General features: G+C 27.5%; 4 protein-coding genes across 4 annotated transcripts; 2 read left to right on the forward strand and 2 right to left on the reverse strand.

Annotated features, from left to right (window-relative positions):
- Positions 1-1,702: 1,702 nt before the first annotated feature.
- Bm17729 (Uncharacterized protein) lies at positions 1,703-3,131 on the reverse strand (the record flags this gene model as incomplete). The annotated part of the gene is made up of 2 exons (XM_001897359.2): positions 1,703-2,911; positions 3,069-3,131. 2 exons carry the CDS (start codon positions 3,129-3,131, stop codon positions 1,703-1,705), a joined length of 1,272 nt encoding a protein of 423 aa, XP_001897394.1.
- A 1,625-nt stretch (positions 3,132-4,756) lies between these two features.
- Positions 4,757-7,687, forward strand: Bm8206 (Uncharacterized protein; the record flags this gene model as incomplete). Its single annotated transcript, XM_001897358.2, has 6 exons — positions 4,757-4,773; positions 5,066-5,282; positions 5,697-5,879; positions 6,352-6,460; positions 7,149-7,291; positions 7,550-7,687. The coding sequence occupies 6 exons, from the start codon at positions 4,757-4,759 to the stop codon at positions 7,685-7,687; spliced, it is 807 nt and encodes a 268-aa protein (XP_001897393.1).
- Positions 7,688-10,284: 2,597 nt separating this feature from the next.
- Bm17730 (Uncharacterized protein) lies at positions 10,285-11,847 on the forward strand (the record flags this gene model as incomplete). Its single annotated transcript, XM_043081404.1, has 3 exons — positions 10,285-10,347; positions 10,624-11,055; positions 11,173-11,847. The coding sequence occupies 3 exons, from the start codon at positions 10,285-10,287 to the stop codon at positions 11,845-11,847; spliced, it is 1,170 nt and encodes a 389-aa protein (XP_042937338.1).
- A 6,448-nt stretch (positions 11,848-18,295) lies between these two features.
- Bma-clec-1.1 (Uncharacterized protein) lies at positions 18,296-20,606 on the reverse strand (the record flags this gene model as incomplete). Its single annotated transcript, XM_043081405.1, has 5 exons — positions 18,296-18,373; positions 18,668-18,816; positions 19,162-19,272; positions 19,662-19,832; positions 20,564-20,606. 5 exons carry the CDS (start codon positions 20,604-20,606, stop codon positions 18,296-18,298), a joined length of 552 nt encoding a protein of 183 aa, XP_042937339.1.
- Between the last annotated feature and the right edge of the window lie 5,023 nt (positions 20,607-25,629).

Genomic DNA, 25,629 nt, shown 5'->3' on the forward strand with positions numbered 1-25,629 from the left:
TGCTGATAAGATTCGTTTTCTCCTTATATTGGTAACTTTTTTTTGTCTTTCTCAGTATTTTATGCTCTCTGTCATTTATTATTGTTCTTTTCATAACTTTTGTTCTGAACATAATTCAAAAAATTTGCGTAATTCTATTTAAGAATGAAGCATTCATAATTCATCACTGGAAATATTTGAACAAACTAATTATTAACAAGTAGGAATGACCTGCTAACCAATGAATATTTCAGATCAAAAAATGAGATCGATCATACTGTCCATAATTAATTTCTTATTATTGCCTTTAGTTGCTTCAGAAATCGATAGAGACAGGATGAAATATTTTGGTTCAATTTCAAATAATACTCTTAGATTGCAGGAAAAATACCTAAAAACAAGTTTTAGTCTTATTGCAATGTCGTATACTAAACTAAGTCGAAATGCAATTCAGATAACTTATCTTATCAGTAAAAACTATTATTTATTTTGATTATTAATATCACTGCAATCAATAATAAATTGTGCATTAGCAAAATTTCTTTCACTCTTAGATTATACAATTATTTCTATCGTTGCATGGGATATTGCCTAATTTTGCAATGGAAAATTTAATTAAACTAATGGATAGCAAAATAGATCAGTTGATGGATTATATCGATGAATTTGATATCACTGAAGGTTTTTGATTAAACTTTGCACACAAATTAATTTCTTTTTAAAGTCCAAAAGACTGAAAATTCAAATATGAGAAACGTTTTAGTATCACTTTGAAAATAGTTTAATAGTTTAAAAAGTGAAATATTTGCAGATTTTAAAGTGGGCGTGAAATTATCGCTATAAATTGTTTCTGATTTCATAAATGACAGCAAAATATCAGAATGGCAAAAAGAATGCATTGCTTCCGAGTTGATTTTAACATTTCAATAATATCATTAATTATTACAAAGTGGGAATATGTATTAATAAAGTAATAAAAGTGAAGAAAAGGAAAAGGTAACAACACTAACTTCTGGGAAGTAATAACTTGGACATCTGTGACAGTCTAAGCACCAACATTTCAGGAAGTGATAATATGGATAACTACAAAAGTCAGCAAAGAGTTGAGTATATATAATTTTGCAACACAGTCTATTGAGCTTTCTTCTGCTTTACCTTGGAGTACTTTACCTTGAATTAGACGTCACTATATTTCCGTGTTAGTGCTGTCTAATTACAATCACTTCGTAAATGCTTTATTATTCTCTTATTTTCATGTTTTATTGTTTTGTTTAATGTCTTATCTCTATCGAATACGTTATCAGCGAATAATTCAACGCTATAATAGATATCTATGATATGGTATTGAACATTAAAACGGAAAAATAATAGTTAAAATAACATAATTTCCATGAAGCAAAATTGATTTGTATTCATCAAAATTTACATATCGGAAAATTTTTTGCGCAGATAATAGTAGTTCCACAGGTTTGTTTCCACTGTGCAATATTATTTCTAAAGTTAATGATTGTTTAGATCAAGTAGATACTGTTTTGGCTGGGAATTACTGAAAAAAAAAAATTATTGAGAAAGTTCTTGTTGAAATTTCGATAAAGAAATTGTAAGTGATGTTGTGTGTGTTGACATGGTGAGTTTGGAGAAAATGAAAATATAGAAATCAGATATCTCACGAAAAAAAGAAAAAGAATCATTTATTGTTGATGCTTGGTTGTTTGAGAAATGATTATTTCTGGAATTGAAGGAAATAATGCAATTGCTGTTGTAACTTTTGGAGAAGACTTTGTTTGCTTTTCAGAAGTTCTCCAACGACAGGCTGTTGTCGTTGAAGAAGTTGCTGAAGTGAAGGTTGCTTTTGCAGGAGTTGTTGGAGAAGTTGTTGCTGTTGTTGCACAAGTTGTTGGAATTGGACTTGTAGCTGGAGAAGTTCTTCAAGGAGATTAGGTATTTGCTGAGGTTGCTGGAGCATTTGTAGAAGCAGTTGCTGTTGTTGTTGTACAAGTTGCACAAGAAGTTGTTGTTGTTGGAGGAGCTGCTGAATAAGTGGTTGTTGTTGTTGGAATTGCTGAAGAAGGAGCTGTTGTAGCTGTAGAAGTTGTTGAAGAAGAGATTGTTGTTTTTGAAGTTTCTGATCAAAAGGTTGTTGCTGTTGCAGTCGCTGAAGTATTTGCACTTGATGTTGAAGCTGCTGAAGAAGTAATTGTTTCTGTTGTTGAAGTTGCTTTAATACAGTTTGGTGTTGTTGAAGCAGTTGAATAAGTTGTTGTTGCTGTTGAATTTGATGATCATGATGATTATGATGTTCAAACTGCTGGAGATTTTGTTGCATTTGTTGTTGAACAGTAAGCATTTGCTGGACAGCAAGCAATTGCTGTTGCAAAAATTGTTGAAGAATAGGTTGTTGTTTTTGAAATAATTGTTGTTGATGAGGCAATTGATGCAGTAGATATTGGACAATTTTTTGTCGCTGAAGAAGTTGCTGAAGAATGACACGTTGTTGGTGCTGAAGTTGATTCAGAAATGGTTGATGATGCTGAAGTTGTTGAAGGATACTATGCTGTTGTTGAAGAAGACTTTGTATTTGTTGTTTACAGTTATGCTTATGTTGGTGTTGTATAAGTTGCTGAAGAAGTTGTTGTTGTTGTTGGAGAAGATGCTGAAGGTGCGGCTGCTTATGTTGTAGTTCTTGAAGTTGTTGTTGTTGTTGAAGTTGGTGAGGCACAGGATCTTGTTGTTCCAGAAGGTAGAGAAAAGATTGCTCGTTTTCTGTCTGTTGGACAAGTTGCTGTTGTATGAGAAGTAGTTGAGAAGATTTTTCCTTATTTTCGGTTGACAATGCTGTCACTGTTGTTGAAGAAGAAACTGTTCTTGCTGCTACTGTCTGAGTTAATGTGAAAAAGGCTGTTGTTACTACCGTAATTCCCGGAGTTGTTGCCTAAAAAAACGAAACTGGAAGATAAAAATTACAAAATTTGTGATAATAAAAATGTTCATTTAAAGAAGCTCACAAAAAGGCAGTTTGATTTCCTACGGAACGTGAAACCAGAGCCTATTTCAGATTGTTTTTCAAAAAATTGAAACAAATTTAATACCTTTGTACAAGATGAAAAAGCAATAATAAGAAGGAAAATGATTCCTTTCTTCATTTTCACCATCTCGATTAATCAAATTTGAACTAAAAGAAAGTAACTGACTGCGAATCAAAATAGTAAATGCTTGCATTTTTAAAGTTTTTAATTGAGTATAGAATTTTAAGCACTAATTAACAATCATTCAAATCAACAATATTAGTACACTACTTGGATTAGCCAAGCATCAAGCAATTTATGAATCGAGAAATCTCGGTCAAATTCTTTTCTTACTTTCTATGGCAGTGAAATCCTCCCTCCAGAATCGCATAATATTTCTAAAAGGGTTTCATTCTACAAAAGAACCTTCTCCTTATGCCACCTTTGAAGAAGCATTAAGTTTTCTAATTTTTGTCCATAGGAAAGCCCTGGAATTGTTGCCTGAATAATTTGAGTTGTGCTGCAAAATTTAAAGACATTTATGTGTTACTTTTTTTATTCTGCTTCTACAGAATTTTCCAGTTGAAATGGGTTGAATTGAATTGAATTGAAAGCATTGTGTTCCGAAATTGTATTTTTCATCCAAAACTTGGGGACAACATGCATTGCTTTCAGAAAATTCACCATATTATTGTTCTTTCTATTTAAATGAATGAATTTGTCACAATAAAATAAATTAAAAGAATGGGTTGTTTTCTTATTTTGTAAAATTAAAATAAGCATACTGATTGTATAATAGAAACTTTGCTGATATTAAAAAAACAGCTTTTTGTCTTTATTCAAAACTTTTGCTCCTTTCTTTTCTCTAAAGAAAGACATTACCAAAAAAAAAAAAAAAACTAATTATACAAGTTGCTTACCAGTCTGAGCATTTCAACAATAGTAATCGGTTATGTTCGATTATTGAAGGTGGATGCTAATTTTGAATGAAAGTGCAGTGTGAATTAAATGCTAACATCACTACAGTTTTTTTTTCCTGATTATTAAATTAGATATTTGCAAAAATACTAATAATTTACAAGGACTTGAATATTTGACAATATTGTTGGAATTTGTTAAATTGTGATTTGGATCGCTAATGATTTAAAAATGAAGTGGGCAAAGGACTTAAGAAAATTCCAAAATTTTGCCATCAATTTTGATCAGTAGATAAAATAAATAAAATTTTCCTCAGTGTACTGCTACTCGAAACAATCTTTTCGGTTTATTATTGTAACTTTCATATAATTTGTTAAACCAATCCATTAAGCCATTTTTTTGAACTAAAGTTTATAAAGTCGAAATAAGTATTTGAAATTCGAATTAACATATTTCAGCATACTAAATACAAACTCTTATTTCTTCTTTTTATTGAAATTGCTTTAATGCTCATGCGGTTTATCTCTTAACACCTAACATTTATCTCATTATCCAGGCTACTTTTTAAGAGAAATTCTAAGGAATTATTTGTGACACTGATTAGTTGGTGATTGCTTAAGCTTTAATGATAAAATGAACAGAAATTAATGATTAGTTGATCAGAATGTAATAAAAACACTAGATAAACCGTTTTGTTTGTTTAAATAAAAAATGATTCCATTTAAAAATTTCTTTATAAATTTTTTTTTTTTTTTTTGGTTAAAATAATTTTTACTATAAATACAACTAAACAACCGTTATTATCATTATTTATACTTTGCGTAAATTCATCAAACGATTCGGTTGCTTTCGGAATGGCAGCAAAAAGAAGGTCAATGATAATTGATTTGAATTATCAAATGATTTGAATTTTTATCAAATGGAAGTAACTTTTTTACTAAAATTAAATGAAGAATGATATGGTTTCCGAGTCATTATTTGGTGTAAATTGATTCAAATTAATTGATCTATGATAAACGTTGCATGATTTTCGTTAAATTTTTGTTAAATATTCTTTGATAAATTCCAATTTTGATATCGTTTATAAATTAGTAATTTATCAATTTTTATTTATTTATTTATTTATTTTTTTTTTTTTTTTTGAATGAAAAATTTAATTTTAGCGAAACTAAGAAATATGACCAAAATAAGAAGCAATCAGATAAGGATACAAATAAAATTCAAGAACCAATGGAAATGGCTTCACCACTAACGGAACCAGAAGGACGAGGTGCATTCCGGAAGCTATTTATGAAATTAGGCGAAAAAGTTGGTACCATTAAGACTTCTGAGCTTAATCCGGATTATTTGAATCAAGTGAAAGATGCAGACACTTATAAGGTAAAAAAACTTTCAGCAATAACTTTATCTGATTCATATAACATAAAATGATGTACTTACTAATTACCATAATGTATCAATTACGAATGACTAATTCAAAGAATGTTCACCGAACTTTTCATTTTTTTCAAAAAAATTTAAAAATATTTTTTTTTTTTATTTTGCTTAGTAACTTAATATTAGATATATATATATATTTGTATGCTTAATATTTGTATGCTAATTTAAGCAATTTTGAATGGTTTTTCCATTTATCCATATAAAAATTAATTCTTATCATAATTAATCAATATCTACATAATCATTTTAGCTTAGCTAAATTCGAAAATATATTTTCGTTAAAAAACAAAAAAAAAAAAAAAAAGAAAAACGCAGATTTAGGCTAAAATATTGCCTTCAGTATTATTAATTAAGGAAATGTTATGCAAATTAGCAGAAAGCATTATGCATGTGTTGCAACAAAATCCGAAATTAGTACCTGAAGCAGAATCAAAAATGGAATTTGAATGTCCATTAAATCAAGATCCTACGGAATTATTAAGCGTTTCATTAGAAGCAATGAGAGAAAATTTTTCAGCTCATATTCCAGCACTTGAGGTTTCTATAATCTAAAATAATTAACAGAATCATATATAATTATAATTACCATTATTAATTATTAGATATGTCAAAAATTTTAAACTTAATTATGCCACTAAAGTTTATTTATCATTACATATGCTAGATGCACTTTTGATAACTTAATAATTTAGTGAAAATCAAAAATATTTTTCGTATAGTTACAAAAAAATAATTTATAAATTCAGCAAAGAAAATTTTAAAATACGATAAAAAGGAAATCAATATAGCATAAGTGTTCATAACTAATTGAGCTTTAATTTTAAACTTAATGCTATTTACTGCTCGTTAGTAGTTCTTCAATTAGAACAGAGAGAAAAAGATATTTCAATAATAATAATAATAATAATAATAATAATAATAATAATAATAATAATAATTTTGCATTTTGCTTTTTTCTACAATTTTTGGCATTTGTTTTGAACTTTTGCAAGTTTAATTATAATTTCAGGCATGCATTCGTGCATGCATAAAATTAGCCGAGTTACGTCGATCTTACTGCAAACGAGGACGTCGAGCTATTCATTTTATTCGAACATTTATTAATGTTGATTATGTGTGTAAGATATGCGTTTCTTATATTTGCTAATTATAAGTTTAATAATTATATGCTAACTATAATCATTTATCATAATATTCTACTGAAAAATGAAATCACGATTAATAGTGAATAATATTGATGAATGATGATGAATAATAATAAAGATTATTATTCATTACCAATAATTGATTTTTAATTACTATATCAATCATTGATTTATAATTATTCTAATATGACATTATATTATAACTATTAAGAAAGGGTTGAGTAACAAATGATGGAATTATTAGCATTAAAGTCATCTGCAATAAGTTAATTGTCATATTAGTAATGTTGAAATAGAATAATTAAAGTTATTGCATAAGTAATAAATAATTTTTGGATGTTAACAACAAATACATAGGGTAAATAAATGAAAATTATTGGAAAACAATAAATGGATGAGAATAATTAATTAAACAAAAATTTTAAACCAAGAAATACGGTTAGGTTAAACAAAAAAATATCAATGAAAAATTGAACGACATAAATGATTAATAATTATTTAGTGAATAATTTGTGTAGAGAAAAATAGTTGCTAATTATTAAATGAATGTTATATTATTGATACCTAAGCAAAAAAAAAAATAATAATAATTGATAAGGAAGAAAAAAAATTGTTAAAATATTTTGCGTAAATAGTAATTATTAAATAATAATGATCTTAGTATTAAATAATCAGCGTCAAGAACTCATCAAACGTCGACAAGAAATGGATTTTGCAAAACATGAATATGCGAATAATCCAACGGAACAAAAAAAAGAAAGTTGCAATAAAGCAATTGCAAAATTTAAGGAACAATCAGATGAGGTTAGAGAAATGGAATTTAAATATTTTTATTGAAATAAAATTAAATAAACAAATATTTCACATTTAAATTGAAATTTAATTAAGGCAAAGTATAAGGAGTATGATTATTACTATTATTTAAATATTATTAGATCAAATGGATGACATATTAATAACCCTTCCTTTCATGCGTAACAAATTTCAAATTTAGTTATTTTATTATCATTTAAAATAATCTTATGGAAATTTTTATTAAATAATAACTTTAAATTGTTGCAGGTTTTTGAAGCTTTAGGTACAATTCAATCTAAAAAAGAAAAGCATCGCATAGAGCTTATCAAAATATTGGATGAAATGCGGAAATATCATAACAGTGCTGCTGAAGAATGTTTTCTTGTATGCAAATCAAAATGGTAATTTGATAATTGTCAATTAAAAATTGCTGCTATGCTACTATTAACAATTTAATATGAATAAAATTATCCAATATTTTTGTTTTGTATTATTTTAAATATTGTTGCAAATGAAATAATTATCAAATATATATATCCTCATTGGACTCCTCCTTGTGTATGCTAGCAAAAGGAACTTACGTACCTTTCACTCCACGCCAGATAGTCTTCAACTAAAGAATCGAAAGTCGAAGTGTGTCGATGAGTAGAACGGACTAACCTCGGGCAGCCAACTTCGGATCCGGGCAGATAAAATTCATCTAACCTCTTACAGTTTTTCATCTAACAGACCGACTTACTACCTCAATATTTCGCTGCTATGGCCCAAACTTGCAAATTAAAAATAGCATCCTTAAAATGACTAGTGTGCTCATCAAAGAAATTCAAAAGACCTAGAAGTCCAGGTACTCTGAACTCCTTGCTCACCTACCCGTCTTGCAAGAAAAGCAACCTTACATACTGCAAGCTTCATAGATATTTCGGAACATCAAGAACAGATGATGAGTCAGTAATATATGAATTCTAACCTCAGAAGGCTCTAGAGAGTTCTGAAATGCATAGAATAACTACCTGAAGAAAGAATCGAATAAATTTGATTGTAGTGAATTCATAAGACTAAAGATTGTCTTATTTGAATAATTCTTAGATAAATGTTTCAGTTAAGAAATTCTTTATCTAAAACTCATCTAAATTGTTTGGAATTCTACTGTATTCACAAAGATGTTGAAAATTGCTCCCAATTTTATTACTAAGATTTTCGAACCTGACAGCCAAACTTAGACTTAACTTTTAACATCTAAAAATTGTAAGAGTCTGCTATTTTGACATTCAGTCTTATGAGTAATTGATGTAATGAGAGAGTAAAGATTATCCGGAACGGAAGCTCTTTACATACGGTAATCAGTGCTTGGTTATAAACCACTCCTATTCTACAAGTTAAATAGAGGAATGAAGGTAGTTTTTCTCGATTGCACTTCGGAAGTTGTACACTCTCTCCTCTCCCTCAGATGTACTTCCTCAATTTTTCTAATAATAATTTCGATTAATGATAATTTTATCTCAATAAAATTAAGATTACTGTTAAACATTGCTACTTCACAAAGTACTCCCTATTTGGCTCTATAAATTACTCAAATCAGACCCCATTTCACGACAGGTAAGGTACAAAGCTTCCACTCAACTCATTTTCATTTTCATTCTGAACTGATAGCTGGACACTTTCAATTTCTCTTCAGTCCAAGTGAAGACCTATTAATTAAAGATAACATATAATAATCGGTGAAAAAAAATTTGCAAAACAACTCTCAAATCCACATAACAGCCAAAACATCTAGGCTTGATGGAATTCCATGTGAAATCTGAAAGCAGAGGTCAATTATTTAATTTCCATAAGCTATTATGCACTTCTGGGAACAAAGCAAACTATCACTGAACTTTCTAGAATGCATAAGAAAAAAGGAGAGCAAGTAGTAAGTATCGGTCGTTCAGCAAATGAAACGGAAAAAGATGTTTCAAATGACAGTACATTAAGAAAGGAAAAAGTTCAGAACTGATCAGTGATGAAATAAGCTTCTCAAAGAAACAAATAACTTTTTTTCAAATTTTCAATTTGTGTAGAGCACATCGCCCATTTCATTTCCAAATTATTAGTGACTTACGCACAGTTTGATAAATCCCAACTGCCCATAATAAATTTTAAATATTCAACTGCATGCAAGTATGCAAACACCTGTGTAATGCTAATGTAATGTGTATGTACAACACTATTTCAGAATTAGCAACCTTATTTCACCTTTAACAGTCTGTCACCGATATGCCAAAATTGATGGGCGACCCGTTTAATCGTTTTTGGTAATACCTTTAAAGTAAAGAAAGAGGCAGAAGCATTGAGTAAAGACAAAAACCGTTTTTCAATATCAGAAAAGTTTGTATTATAACAAACTAAGAAATCAAAGCATTCTTTTAATTTATTTTATTGTAAAAAAATTCATCTATTTTAATAGAAAGAACAATAATGCGGTGAATCTTCTGAAAGCAATGCATGTTGTTCCCAAGTTTTGGATGAGAAATATAATTTCGGAACACAAAGCCTTCAATTCAATTTCCATTTCAACTAGAAAATTCTGTAGAAGCAGAATGAAACAAGTGACACATAAATGTCTTTAAATTTTGCAACAAAAATCAAATTACTCAGTGTGACAACAATTCCAGGGCTTTCCCACTGGGCAAAAATTAGAAAACTTAATGCTTCTTCATACTTTCTCAAAGTTACATAAGGAGAAGGTTCTTTTGTAGAATGAAACCCTTTTAGAAATATTATGCGATTCTGGAGGGAGAATTTCACTGCCTTAAAAAGTAAGAAAAGAATTTGACCGAGATTTCTCGATTCATAAATTGCTTGGTGCTTGGTAATCCATATAGTACACTTGTATTGTTGATTTGAATGATTGTTAGTCAATGTTTAAAATTGCTACACTCAGTTGAAAACATCAAAGATGCAAGTTTTTACTGTTTTGATTCACAGTCCATTACTTTCTTTTAGTTCAAATTTGATTAGTCGAGATGGTGAAAATGAAGAAAGGAATCATTTTCCTTCTTATCATTGCTTTTTCATCTTGTACAAAGGTATTAAATTTATTTCAATTTTTTGGGAATCTATGTTTCAGCTGAAATAGTAATTTCTTGAAATAGCTTGATTCAATCAGTAAAACTTCTAGTAAACTCACATCTGAATAAGAATGATTTTTTTGAATGAAATATTTTTTTATGATCTTTTCCACTGAGATAGGCTCTAGTTTCATGCGTTCCATAGAAGATTAAGGTATCTTTTTGTGAGTTTCTATAAATCAATATTTTCACTTTCACTAATTTTGTAATTTCTATTTTCTAGTTTTTTTTTAGGCAACAATTCCAGGAATTACGGTAGTAACAACCTTTTTCACATTAACTCAGACAGTAGCAGCAAGAACAGTTTCTTCTTCAACAACAATGACAGCATTGTCAACCGAAAATAAGAAAAAATCACCTTCTCAACTACTTCTCACACAAAAGCAACTTGTCGAACAAATAGAAAATGAACAGTCTCTTCTCCAGGAACTTCTAAAAAAACAAAACCCTGCACCTCACCAACAACTTCAACAGCTACTCGAACAACTACAACAAAACCATTCGCACTTTGAGGAGCGTCTTCAACGGCAGCAGGAATTTAGTAAGAAACTTGAACATCAGTATGGCTGTGAAAATATACAACAACTTCTTCATAAACAGCAGATTATCCTTCAACAACTTCAATATCATCAACCATTTCTGAACCAACTTCAGCACCAGCAGCGTGTTATTCTTCAGAAACTTCTTCAACGACAACAAACTGTCCAATCTTTACTGTAACAACTACCTGATCAGCAAAAATTACTCGAAGAACAACAACCTATTCTTCAACAATTTTTGCAGCAGCAACTAAAACAAACACTGCAGCCATCGACTTTGCATCAAGAAGCGCTTAACCTTCAAAAACAAATGGAACAAAATCACGAGCAATCTCGAAATCAAGATCAAAATAATCTTAAAAATCAAATTCAGAAGCAAGAACAACATCTTCAACTGCTTCAGCAACTCCGTAATATATCTGTAAAACTTCAACAACAGGGGCAACAACTCTTTCGACAGCTTCAACATAAAGTGCTACTGATTCAATTACTACAACAGCCGCCTTATTATCAAAAATTACTTCAAGAACAACAATCTCTTCTTCAACAACTTCTACAGCTACAACAACAACTTCTTCAGCAATATGAACAGCAACAATTACTTATTCAGCAGCTCCTCCAGCAACAACAACTTCTAGTACAACTTGTGGAGCAACAACAACAACTTGTTGTACAAATGCTTCTAAAACCTCAGCAAATACCTAATCTTCTTCAACAACTTCTCCAGCTACAAGTCCAATTCCAACAACTTATGCAACAACAACAACAACTTCTCCAACAACTACAGCAGAAGCAGCCTTCACTTCAGCAGGATCTCCAACAACAACAGTCTGTGTTTGAAGAACTTCTGAAAAGCAAGCAAAGTCTTCTCCAAAGTTTAAAACAACAATTGAACTATTTGGTCCAGTTCCAAAAATAATCATTTCTCAAACAACCAAGCATCAACAATAAATGATTTCTTTTTTTCTGGGAAATCTGATTCTGTTTTCATTTCCTCTAAATCAAATTCACATGTCAACATGCCGCAATTTATAATTTCTTTTTCGATATTTCCACATGAACTTGTTCAGTGATTTCCTGCTTTACTAATTTCTAACCGAAGTATCGAGCTGATCTAAACAATAACTAACTTTCTGTAATAAAATTTTACAATGGAAAAAAATAAGCAATCTATACAGAAATATAAAATTTTTCGATGTAGAAATTTTGATGAAAGAAAACTTACATTTGAATGTGATTTTCAGTGTGTTGTTTAAATTTAAGTTTATGCTATTGGATCTAAGCAATCTGACAGTTTTATTATATAACAGCAAAGATATCATTTGTGCAATATAATTTGTTTATTTAGTAACATTTTTGGTTCAGCAATTTCAGCACAATAATTTTATCTAATATCACAGTATCTCGAGCTGATATAATTGATGAGAAACTTTGACTATGAGTAAACCAACTAAAAATCGGTTTGATCCTAATAATATGAATATTGGAAATATACTAATTTCTTTTAAAGATATAAAAATCGTATATATCTAGTATTCATATTCATATTCAGTAACTCTGTGTAACTTAGATGGCAAATAAAAACTAAAGGAAAAACAAAAGCGATTTCAAACAATTAGTTTAATTCTATAAGATAAAAGTGTACATGCTAATGACCAACAATTGTTCATTCTAATTTGTGCCATGAATAATACCAAACACTTTTAAACTTCAATGAATCCTAATGCATTGATGGAATACTCTAAGAATGAACCATATCTCACACATCTTCCTTTTTCATCTTTAGTTATAGTATAAACCTTTGAAAGCATTCAGTGCTTCCCTCTGTTTTGTCATCAATTCTTCGATTGCAATAATCTCTACTTTACACTTTTCCTTTTATTAGTTCACTGAGTTATCATGATTCTCTTCATTCTCCTAATCTATCTTTCAGACTTCGTTATTTTACTGATTGCCATTTTCATCTTGGCCCATTTCCAGATTATAATCAATTCTGTAGTATCTGTTTGAGTATTCTTTATAGTTCCCGATGATGTTCTAGTTCCTAATGTTACTAACAATACCTGTAATCTTTACTTAATTACTAGATTTGTCTAACAACAGACCTAATTTGTTGGCCATTATTTCAGTGACCAATTTGCAATCGCTTCTCATATCCAAAATCATTAATGTCCTTCTCGGTCGCATGGAATAACTAACATCGTTTCTTCATGTTTTGTCCTCTTAACCAAATTCTACTTCTATTTTCGACTTTTCTTGAGATTGCTTCTCCATCTCGATGGAATTTCCGTCTTGCTGCATCTCTCTCAGTACGCGACACAGCGTACTGTTTTGATCTGTGAAATATTTAATATTTAAGTATTTAATAGTATTTTTCTTTGGATGAAACTTGAGCATTGCTTGCATCATCTCGAATCCTTTAACTTTTCTAGTCTCGCTACTACTTTTCGGTTATCATTCAACTGAACTGATAAATAGCAGAAAATGCCAAAGACTTTTTGCCTTTCTTCCGGTCGTTTTACATAATCTTATATACTGAGGGTTTGAGTGCTGTCGCACAAATAGTTATTCATTTTTATTTATTGATAAATAAATTTAGACTGTGTTCTGAAAGCTAAAAACTCATTTCATGATGTCTTTCTTTCAAATTTCCATTTGCTGGATTTTTTCGTGATTTCTAGAACTGTATAACTTTTATTTACCCTTCTAATATTACTATAACTTCCATTATCGAGACTTCGTCCACTTCTCCTTTATCAGGATTGCAAAAGAGATAATCCGGCAGCTTATCAGTTAAGGTAGTCCACAGCTTATTTATCTCATTGTTCTCCTCTAATGTTTTTAATTTGGAGAGAATATTCGGTAGTTCCCTTATCAAATTTTTGTCTAATCCTGCCCAATTTCTGTAACGCAACTGCATAATTCCACTATTTTTCAAATTTCTCATGGCCAATATCATTTACAACTAAGTTACGTATTCTAAGCCAATAATCATTGACAGCTAAGTTACTTACGTATTCTAAGCCAATAATCATTGACAGCTAAGTTACTTACGTATTCTAAGCCAATAATCATTGACAGTAAGTTACTTACGTATTCTAATGTCTCTGCTTTGAAACCTCCAATTAAGTGTACAAATTCATTTATAGCTGTAATGTCTTTTATCAATTGCATCTTCAAATTGACTTACAAATGATTTCCATCAAATCCTTTCTTCATTTCTGGAGGGTTTCTTACTTGTCGTTACTAATTTCTTGATTAGTTCAATTAAAGTTTTTAATTAATTTTGCGTTTTATCCATTATTTGCTGATTTTTCTCACACAATGAGCGTATCCGATCTATTTCAATTAGAAAAGATCGAATAGAAAGCGATTTGTGACAATTACTGAATAAGCATTCGACTCGCAAACTTTTTTGTCTTTAACAGATCGTAATGCTTCTTTGCATTTCTTTGTTAATATATTTGCCTTGGAAATGATTCTTTCAATTATTTTTAAATTTCTATTCATGAGTACTCTTCTTTCTAAAGATTTCGACTTATTTTGATTACTTAATTCTTGTATTTCTTCTGCATAAACATTTTCTATCTTTTCGAAAACTAATTTATCTATCGGCGTAAGTTTGTTTAAATTCGTTCTAATAAGGTATAACATGAGCTTTTCATCCTTGTTTATGCATCTGGTTGAATTACTTACCGATGCTTTCATTCCTGGCTTGTGACGTCAAATTTGTCAACAATTCTTTCTATCGTGATGGAAAGACTGAGAGAGTCAATTCTTCCCTTTTAGTTCTCGATTTGTCAAACCTTTATTCTTATAAAATGCTTAATACTGCAATGAATTTGGCAATTAGGATCTCAATAAGACAGCTGTAATAACGACATCGATAATAACATCCAACCCAAATAAATTTCTATAAATGAACAGTCTCGCTATAAGATCACAAGAATTAGTCTCTTTATGGCGGCTTCTGCTGGTGCAAATGTAAAACAATGAACATAAATGACACAAAGATATTTGTCTTTCAATAAACTTTCCTTTGTTTTCAATACTAGCAACAATCTCAGAATTGCTGCAATGAGATAATTCCCAGTCTAAACTCTAAACCAAACATACAGATTACTCAATGTATTCCCTTCCAGCAGCACTTTGACAACGTAAAAAGTAGCATCAGCAGTTCTCCATAAAGAATTCATTGAAAATCTGTCCAGCAGTATTACCGAAGAATACTTCCTTGCATGTGAATCAGAATGGTAATTCAATATTTATAATCAAAGATTGATTTCACATTACTACTCATCATTTAATATGAATAAAATCAAATATTTTTGTATTATTTCAGTTAGTAATGCAAACAAAACAGTTATCAAATATATGTAATATGTTTACGACCGTGTCGGGCAGAATGGACTAACCAGCAGCCCTTGGGCAGTCATTTTAAACAGTGACAATTTCGGATGCGGGCAGATGGAACTCATTTAACCCTTTAAAGTTATTCATCTAACAGATCGACCTACTACCTCAATATTTCGCTGCTATGGCCCAAACTTGCAAATTAAAAATAGCATCCTTTAGTTCACCATAAAATGCCTAGAGTGCTCATCAAAGGAATTCAAAGGACCTAGAAGTCCAGGTACTCTGAACTCTTTGCTCACCTACCCGTCTTGCAAGAAAAGCAACCTTACATACTGCAAGCTTTATAGATATTTCGGAACATCAAGAACAGATGATGAGTCAGTAATATTCTAACATGAATTCTAATTGCAGAAGGCTCTAGAGAGTTCTGAAATGCATTGAATAACTACCTGAAGAAAGAATCGAATATGTCGAAATAAATTTGTGTTGAATTCATAAGACTAAAGATTGTCTTATTTGAATAATTCTTAGATAAATGTTTCAGTTAAGAAATTCTTTATCTAAAACTCATCTAAATTGTTTGGAATTCTACTGTATTCACAAAGATGTTGAAAATTGCTCCCAATTTTATTACTAAGATTTTCGAACCTAACAGCCAAACTTAGACTTAACTTTTAACATCTAAAAATTGTAAGAGTCTGCTATTTTGACATTCAGTCTTATGAGTAATTGATGTAATGAGAGAGTAAAGATTATCCGGAACGGAAGCTCTTTACATACGGTAATCAGTGCTTGGTTATAAACCACTCCTATTCTACAAGTTAAATAGAGGAATGAAGGTAGTTTTTCTCGATTGCACTTCGGAAGTTGTACACTCTCTCCTCTCCCTCAGATGTACTTCCTCAATTTTTCTAATAATAATTTCGATTAATGATAATTTTATCTCAATAAAATTAAGATTACTGTTAAACATTGCTACTTCACAAAGTACTCCCTATTTGGCTCTATAAATTACTCAAATCAGACCCCATTTCACGACAGGTAAGGTACAAAGCTTCCACTCAACTCATTTTCATTTTCATTCTGAACTGATAGCTGGACACTTTCAATTTCTCTTCAGTCCAAGTGAAGACCTATTAATTAAAGATAACATATAATAATCGGTGAAAAAAAATTTGCAAAACAACTCTCAAATCCACATAACAGCCAAAACATCTAGGCTTGATGGAATTCCATGTGAAATCTGAAAGCAGAGGTCAATTATTTAATTTCCATAAGCTATTATGCACTTAGAATGGTATCTACTACTGCAGAAGCATTTTTATCAAAGAGCCAATGCAGTTTTTGATTAATAGAAGTACCATCAATGTTTACAGAGCTGTTCATCGTCTACTCTCTATATCGATTCTAATCATGGTTTTCTGTCACCACTTGTCACCATCTCCTTTAATAGTTCATTACGCTAACAAGCAATTGACCACACTATTGAAGTTTTCCTACTTTAGGATATGAATCCTTATTTAGCAAGTCAGTCTTGAGGACAGATATCCTCTCCCTAAGATTTTGCTATATGATCAGTCAGCACACTGTAGTAGATATATCCCAAAAAACAGGTGCTAACAATCATTGAAGAAATCTCTTGGCCAAAGTTATATTGACTACATCAGTAGTCCATCCCGACCTCAAATCAGAACACATGAAAACTGTCACCCATAAGGACGTCGCCGTCTTTGAAAATGAATATCGTTAAGTGTCATGACGGAAGGACAAGCATTAAGAACTGAATCCGATGAGACTTTTCTTTGCATTTTTTGCAACATAATTTGACTTATCTCATAGTGTCCTTTTTAGCCACTGGCGCATTTGTAACAAACATAGATTAATACACAAATTTTCATTCTCGAAGCTAATGAAGCTAAGCTAAAAACGAAGCATACGGTGATAATGGCTTATTTAAGCATTTCATTTCGTCATAATAATTAGTACAACAAAGACGAAAATGTCAGATCCTTTAAATATAATATATATCCATTAAGTAAACAAATCCAAATACAGACACAAGAATGAAAATTGGAAAAACGATAACAAATATACATGTAACCAGTATAACAGTAAAAATATTAGTTGTCAACACTATTTAACTAAGTAAGGCACCTAAAAAAAATAAATAATATTATCAAATATTATCATATCAATATTATTGTTTATATTATATATATAAAACAAAACATTGTGTTATACACATATATATTCATTTTCTTTCTAAGTAATATGTTTATCGTATATAACTATTAAGTAATAAAACAAAAATACAAACATAACAAATAATAAAATTATTAAAAGGACTTAACAATTTCACTGCTAAATTAAAATTGCATTAAGAAAAAAAGAGCTTTCAGCGTGCACAAAATTTAGAAAAATCAAGAAAAGATATATAATATTTTATGGTACATTTATTTTGTCAAATAATATGGCAACCGAAGAAAAGAAGAAAAAACCCGTTACTAATTATTAATTGAATGATATGTTATAAAATTGCTAGCAAAATAAATTATTAAAGAATAGAAAATTTAAAAGTTTCATTTTCAGCTATATCATATGAAATAGTTTTATTGCTAATTTTAACAATATAATTAATAGCTTTTGTTAATTTCTACTTCCATTATTTGTTTTTTCTTTCATTTTGCTAGAATTTGTTCATAAATTTTTGTAATTTGATTTTTGTTTCCAATTGTACTAATATTTGATAAAAATTTATGCTGATTAATTTAGGCTGAAATTAATTTGATTTGGGCTAATAAATTTGGCTGAAAAAGAAATGATAAATTAATCATGCAGTAGTGAATTAAAGCATGAAGCAAATTTTTAGACATAAAAGAAAAAATAAATCAACTAATAATATATGTCATTATTATTATTATTATTACTACTGATATGTTATTAATATTATTATTATTATTATTACTAATATGTTATTAATATTGTTATTATTACTATTATTATTATTATTATTATTTCCGTACTAAAAATCGCCATTGTTGATTTACAATAGAATATTTGTCATTCGTCCGAATCGTATCATAGCTCTTCTGCAACAGAATTATATTATAAATTATACTGTGATAAAGTATTATCACTTAAATATCATTTCTTAAAGTTTGAATATCAAAAATTCTGTGATAATTAATTTGCTACCTTCTTAAATGAAATAAACGCATACTTTCTTAACTTTCATAATTAATACACATCTCATAATTCTATAATGTAAAAAATTATAGAATTGATAGTTTTTTCTTTTTTTGTAGCATTTACAATTGTAAACTTTTTTTGTGCCAAAAAATTTAAAAAATTTATTTAAAATTTTGAGATAATTAATTTGTTACCTGTATATTGCTAGTATAAGATTTGTTAGGTTGCGAATCTTTTTGGCAAATGTATGGCGCAACTATTCGACAACAACTTTGAAACCATTCACCGCTTGTGACATTCATTTTTGTGCATGGCCTAATTAATTTACTTACTGGTATTTGACCTAAAAGTTTTACCAATATTTTAATTCAGGTTTTTTTTTTAATTTTTTACAGTTCAAATTAAGAAAAGACACATTGATTTTTACAAAATAAATTCAAATTAGTAAATTATAAGCTAACGCTCAAAGCAGTATTAATCACATGATAAATAAGATAAAACTATTAGATATTAATTATTAATTCATAAAAAATTCAACCATTTTTTTGACTATGAAGAATAAAAAAAATTTGCAAAGACTTTATGAAATATATTAAAAAAAAAAAAAAAAAAAAAAACTTTCGAATTTATTATATTTATTAATTATGGTGAATAAAAACTTTTAAACGATAAATAATTTGAAAATAACCATTTTTCCAGCCTTTAAAATTGAATGGTGTTTTATCAGACCATTCAAATTGAGCTGTCCTTCCAAATTTTGCACTACCAAGCCAAACTTCAGGCGCATCACGAGCTATTTCTAAAATAATTAACAGTTAAAATCAAATTAACATTTTTAATCTTACAATCAAATTTAAATGTGGGATTATATCAATGGGAAATGATATATTTGTCAATTGAAATAATTTTAGTTTGAAAATTTTGAAGTTTTCTCACTAATTTTGTTTTTATTTTTTTCATTTTTTAAAATTATGACGTTAATCTGAATTTTCATTATCGATCTTATTTCTAATTCATTTCAAATGGAAATGAAAAATTAAAAAAGTAGATGAAAATGAAAAATTAAAAAAAAAAAAAGATTATTTTGTAGTTATATTATTTTACAAGTATTGTATTTCAGATTGGTTTATAAATTATTTTATCAATATTATAAATAAATAAAAACGAAAAAATAAACAAATGTATTACCTTTAGCAAATCGATTCTCTCTCGAATTATGTACTGATAATTGATGTCCATTTTGTATTAGACAATGAAATTCAGCTTCAGTCCAAGTTATTTTTTTAGGAAAAAATTTATAACATTTTTTGGAATGTGGTGAAAATCGCCATCCTTCATCACATATAGCGCATAATGCAACTGAAAATAATTCACTAATCGATTTTTCAAAAATTTTCCAATTTTTATTTTTATTCTTTGGCAATTTTTACAATCAGTCATTCAAAAAAAAAATTATAATGAAAAAGTGCAAAGTGTTTTATTAACAGAAATAAAATAGTGAAAATATTGAATGACATGTTTCATAAATGTCCAATAAAAATGATTTATTATAAAATTTGATTATTTAAATTTGACCTTCCGGATGTCACTTCCGGAATAACTGTTTTTTTTTAGTATCAGTGTGACATGTGATAAGTTCTAGCTGATAAAAGCATGACAACGGAGTACTGACTTTTCATTTAATAATAAAAGTTGAATTATTTAAATTGTGGACATGAAATTTAATCCATGTACATAACTTTACTTTACTCCCATATATGAATATTTAAATAACAATTTAAATAAATATTTTAAATAACAAATTTAGATTTTTTTTATTATTTATATGAACAAAAAAAAATTTGTTTCTCGGAATATTAATTGTTTACTAAATAAATAAAATTATATCACTATACAAGATCAAATTAATTAATTAATCAATTATTCATGGATAAGTTGCGTTTTTGAATGTGTTTTAAAAAAAAACATTGAATAAAGCATGATTGAATAAATTTTTTTCAAATATTCTATTATTTTGTTATCCTGACTAAAGAATTCTAAGTTATGAATTGTAAAGGAATAAGAAGTGAACAAAAAAAAAAAAATCTTACCAGTAAAACATATCGTAAATAAGGCAATGCTATAATTATTCATCGTTTTGTTGATTTACAAATATTTTTTTTGATTTCGCTGAAACTAAATTTTCAAATTGACAAAACTATTTATAAATGCGCAAATGTACGTATATCAGTGACAAATTTTGGTAAAAATATGTCATTTTTTGCTGCGAAACATCTATTTATATTGCACAATAAATATATTAATATTTTGTTGACAAAAATAAATTTTAATACAAAAAAAAACTGCAATTAAACAAAATTGTATTAATTTAAAATTAAAAATTTTTGTAAACTATAAAAAATATATTTGAATTCTTATATCGAAAAACATTGTAAGCAATGAAACCTAGATTAAACTTGAATTTTATTAAAGTAATACAAAAATTTTAATAACAAATGATTATAACTAAATAAAACTGTAGCAATTTTTGAAAGATATATTTCGAATATTAAAGTGTAAATTTTAATGAATTAATTGAAAGAAAAAAAAAAAAATTTAATCATTTCATAAAACTATCATCATCAGAAATGGATGAACTGAATTAATTTTCTTCGTTACCTGCTATTTATTACTTTTCACCTCTCTCTCTCTCTTTTTTTTTTTCCAATAGTATATCCGGGTAGAAATCATTTTAATCTATTTGATAGAAAAAAGGAGGAGATGGAAGAAGATGATTGGACGGAAATGATTTTTCCTGTCCAATTTTTGTCTTTCATTTATCAGTGATCGACGTTAAACATTAATTTCATTTTGATAATTTCTCAACAAAAAAAAAAAAAAAAAAAAAAAAGAACCAGTTTTTCGTTTTTCTTATCATTTCCAAAAATTTTTCTTCAAAAAAAAAAAAAATTCTTTCCTTTCTTTTCTTTTGCCATTTGATAATTTCTATTGCTACAATCATTATTAGCCGGAAATACTTACGAAATTTTATTTCTTGCTGTTCAGTTCATCATTATCATTATTATCACTATCAATATCATCATTATTATCATCATTATCGTTGCTACTATCTATTTCTCTAATTCACTTCTGCACTTTCCACATTGTTTAAATTGCTTTCTTTTTGTCAAAAAATGATGTAAATCCTTGTTTCGCTAAATAAACTTTTTTCTTCTGCCTTTTTTCTCTTCTTTCTTTTCTCTCTCTCCTACTGTCCCTTCCTTCCCATCTTCCTGTCTGTCCCTCTCTCTCTCTCTCTCTCTTATCATTTCAATTTTAAAATTATAATATGCGAAGACTATCTGATATTCAAAATCTTATCAATTCTCTGAAAGATAATGCAAATTCAAAAGAAATCAGTAAGTTTGAAATAATTTGCTGATTTTGTTGGAAAATTTTGTCCTTACGATTTTATGACTTACTGAACAATAATAACGATTTTATGACTTACCGAACAATAATAACGATTTTATGACTTACTGAACAATAATAACGATTTTATGACTTAATGAACAATAATAACGATTTTATGACTTACCGAACAATAATAACGATTTTATTGACTTACCGAACAATAATAACGATTTTATGACTTAATGAACAATAATAACGATTTTATGGTTTAATGAACAATAATAGCGATTTTATGACTTAATGAACAATAATAACGATTTTACGACTTACTGAACAATAATACCAACTTATCAGCTAATGTAAACTCTTAGCATAATGATTATAATTAATGATAAGTATGAGATGGTAGGAATTATCAGTGTGATAATAATAATATCATTGATAATGAAGTGCCATTATATCAGAATTTAGACAATATAATATTTAAAATAATTACGATACTAACAATAATATGATAATTGCTATGATAATTAAATTATTTTGACATAAATATAAACAATCAGTGGAAAATGTTATAAGCATTCTTTGATTTTTTTTTTACTTATCATAAGTTACTAACTAGTAATTAGTCATTTTAATTAGAATCTTTCTTTGTTTTTATTTTTGTTTATGTAGAATGAAGTTCTGATCTGTAAATTTGGTTGAGTAAATAAGCTAAGTAAATAAAAGTAAATTTTTTCTATCCTGATTACTACTATTATTTTCTCGAAAAACAAAAGAAACACTTGCAGCATAAAAGGGAAAATGGAAGGTCAAAAGGTTGATTTTTTGAAAGGTCAAAAGGTTGATTTTTTGAAAGGTCAAAAGGTTGATTAACTCAAGTTCATTAAAAAGTTCGATTTATATTTATTCAAATCTTACTTTTATAAATTCAATGCTTCAGTAATTCCTGAAATATTAAGAACAACATGGTGCGCCTATGTTTCCAAAGCATTTATCAAATTATTTAAAATAATTAGTTCTAAATATAAAACTAATTAGTTATTCAATTCCAATAATGAATACTGATCTGGATCTAAATCATCTTTTTTATCAATTCACTCAGTAGTAATGGAAATATAACTGAAATTTTGTACTTCATTAATCATGTTTCAAACTTAATTTCAAATTTGTCTCAATACATTTTGATTTCTTAGTTTGAATTCCAGTTCTGTCTCATATTGATGAGTAACTTTTAAATTTAATTCCTGTTTTAACAATAATTTTTTGTTTACATTGGCTACATAACGTTGTGATTAAAAGTTGTGGTTTGAAATTAGACGAAAAATATTTTCAAAAAGGTTTGCTAAATTAAAATCAAAACTAATACAATAATTAATATATTATAATTAATATAATTTTCAGCTTTCTTTTTTCGTATTTGCTTTTGTATATGAACGAATAATAATTTAGCTGAAATGAAACAAACTGGTTTATAGGAAAAGTAACTAATCTTTAGTCTTTTGTTTAATTAATTAAACTACAAACTACAACTTTTAATCGCTGAAAAATTTTTGATCTTTGCTTGAATTTGCAACGGTAATTATTTCGCGTTTAAATTTTTTTTTTTTTTTGATATTTATTTTTTATATATATTTAATATTATTTCTTCTTTTTATTACTAAAGAAATTGCATCCTTTTTTTTAATTATATTCATTTTTCTTTTTTTTTTGCTTGGAAATTTTAAATGATATTTTCAAATGATAATTTCTATATGATAATTTCTCCAGAAAAATTTCTTTTCTAATTGCATCCATTTTTGGACTATCATTAAAATTTAAAAACGATACAATTTATGGAATTAAAAATTAATTTTGAAAGACTTAAAAGATGAAATTATCAAAAATTTTACTACGAATGTCATTGTTATTTGTTAACAATTTATTAACAATTATAATAAAGCCATCTCCTATTTTTTGTTTGTAATACAAATTATGATTAAATGCAGGAAACTATTTTGGCCTTAAATTTAACCATTTGTATTATTTCAGAAAGGCAAAATTAAAATTTAAATTTTAATTGATTTGATTAAAATTCAAATCTTAATCGATTTGTTTTTATTTCTTCATTTTAATAATAATTATAAGAGTTATTATCAATTAATGCAATAATCTGTATTACCATACGACCATAAATCACATAAATAATAATAATAATAATATTTATTAAATATGTAAAATAAAGTTTTGAAATAAATTTTAAATTTCAGTTTTATTTTTCTCCAAGGAATATAATAATTTTTCATATTTATTGGTAATAATATGTATTTTGAATAGAATGATATTATATCGTTGTCATTATCATTAATATTGTTATTATCACTGTCAATTAATATTATTATTGCTATCATCATTATCAATACTATCACTGCTTATCATTATTTATTAATAAAATAGACAAATAGACTTGAAAATAAACTTATCATTATTTATTAATAAAGTACGAAGTAAAAAAAAAATTCGTTCAAAAATATTTTGTAGTAAATATTGAAACATATCAATTTTGTTCAACATTTTAGATAAAGATGAAAGTAAAATATTTGTGCTACTAATCTTTTGAAACTTTATCAGCATTATCATTATCACTACTATTTTCACTTAAACAACAAATATTGAAATGCTTTTTATTTAGTGTTAATTTCTTCCAAAAAAATTAAATTTGATCATGCAATAATGATTTTTTTTTTTGTAATATTGTGATAATACTGATAAAAGCAGTGCTGTCATTAAATTTTTAGTGCTATTATCATTTACATGGCTTGGAATAGTATAATTCTGTAATTCTTTTTTTTTAAATACGTTTTAAATTATAACACTAAATCTTTATTTCGCTACAAATTTTGAAATAATTTACATTATCACTGAAAAAACTAAATAGCATATATTTATGCTATTTAGTTTTTTTAATTAAAATAAAAGTCACTTGTTTTGAATTTTCAAAGCTAAAAAAAAATTTTAAAAATGAATGAAATGTTAAAATTAAAAATTTTTATCCTAATTAAATTGATAAAATGATATGCTATCACTTTTTTCGCAAACAATAGCATCAAATTTTAGCTATGAATTAATTTTTAAATCATGAAATTTCAGCACAAAATCAAAACGATAAAGTGTGTCATCGTTTTTTTGCTTTGCTTTTTTCCTTTTTAATTTTTGATTTACCGTATCCAAATGATTTCTAATACAAAATTTTTTTTTTTTTTTTTCATCAAACGGAAATGATTACACTAATTCAAATTTAAAGTGTAAAATTACTATTTCGATAAATGTATCATATCCTCATTCATATTTATTTATCGTTTAATTTTAGGTTTTATTTATGCGAATCAAAAATTGGAAATATATTATAATCAAAAAAGAAATGAATGCATTTATCATTTATTTATTTTGATGAGTACGTGTATTTATCAAATGTTCAGTAATTTTTATGATTTATAAAAAATTAAAAAAAAAAAAATAAAAAAAGAAAGCAAAAAAACAAAAGATAGGTCAACTTGAATTTCCGGTGGTGAAAAATTTTTGAATGCAAAATTGGTAGATTACAGCACAGCAAAAATAAAATTAAAAAACGAAAAAAAAAAAAATTGTTCATTGATTAAGTGCTTTAATTTGATCAATCCGTTCATTAAAAAAAAAAAAAAATTTTTTTTTTTTTTTAAATTTTTCTACTGTATTTTAATTTTCTTTTTCACTTCCTTCCGTTTACCCAATTTTTTGATTGATT

Source organism: Brugia malayi, assembly GCF_000002995.4.
Source record: "Brugia malayi strain FR3 genome assembly, contig: Bm_v4_Chr4_scaffold_001, whole genome shotgun sequence".
NCBI lineage: Eukaryota > Metazoa > Nematoda > Chromadorea > Rhabditida > Onchocercidae > Brugia > Brugia malayi.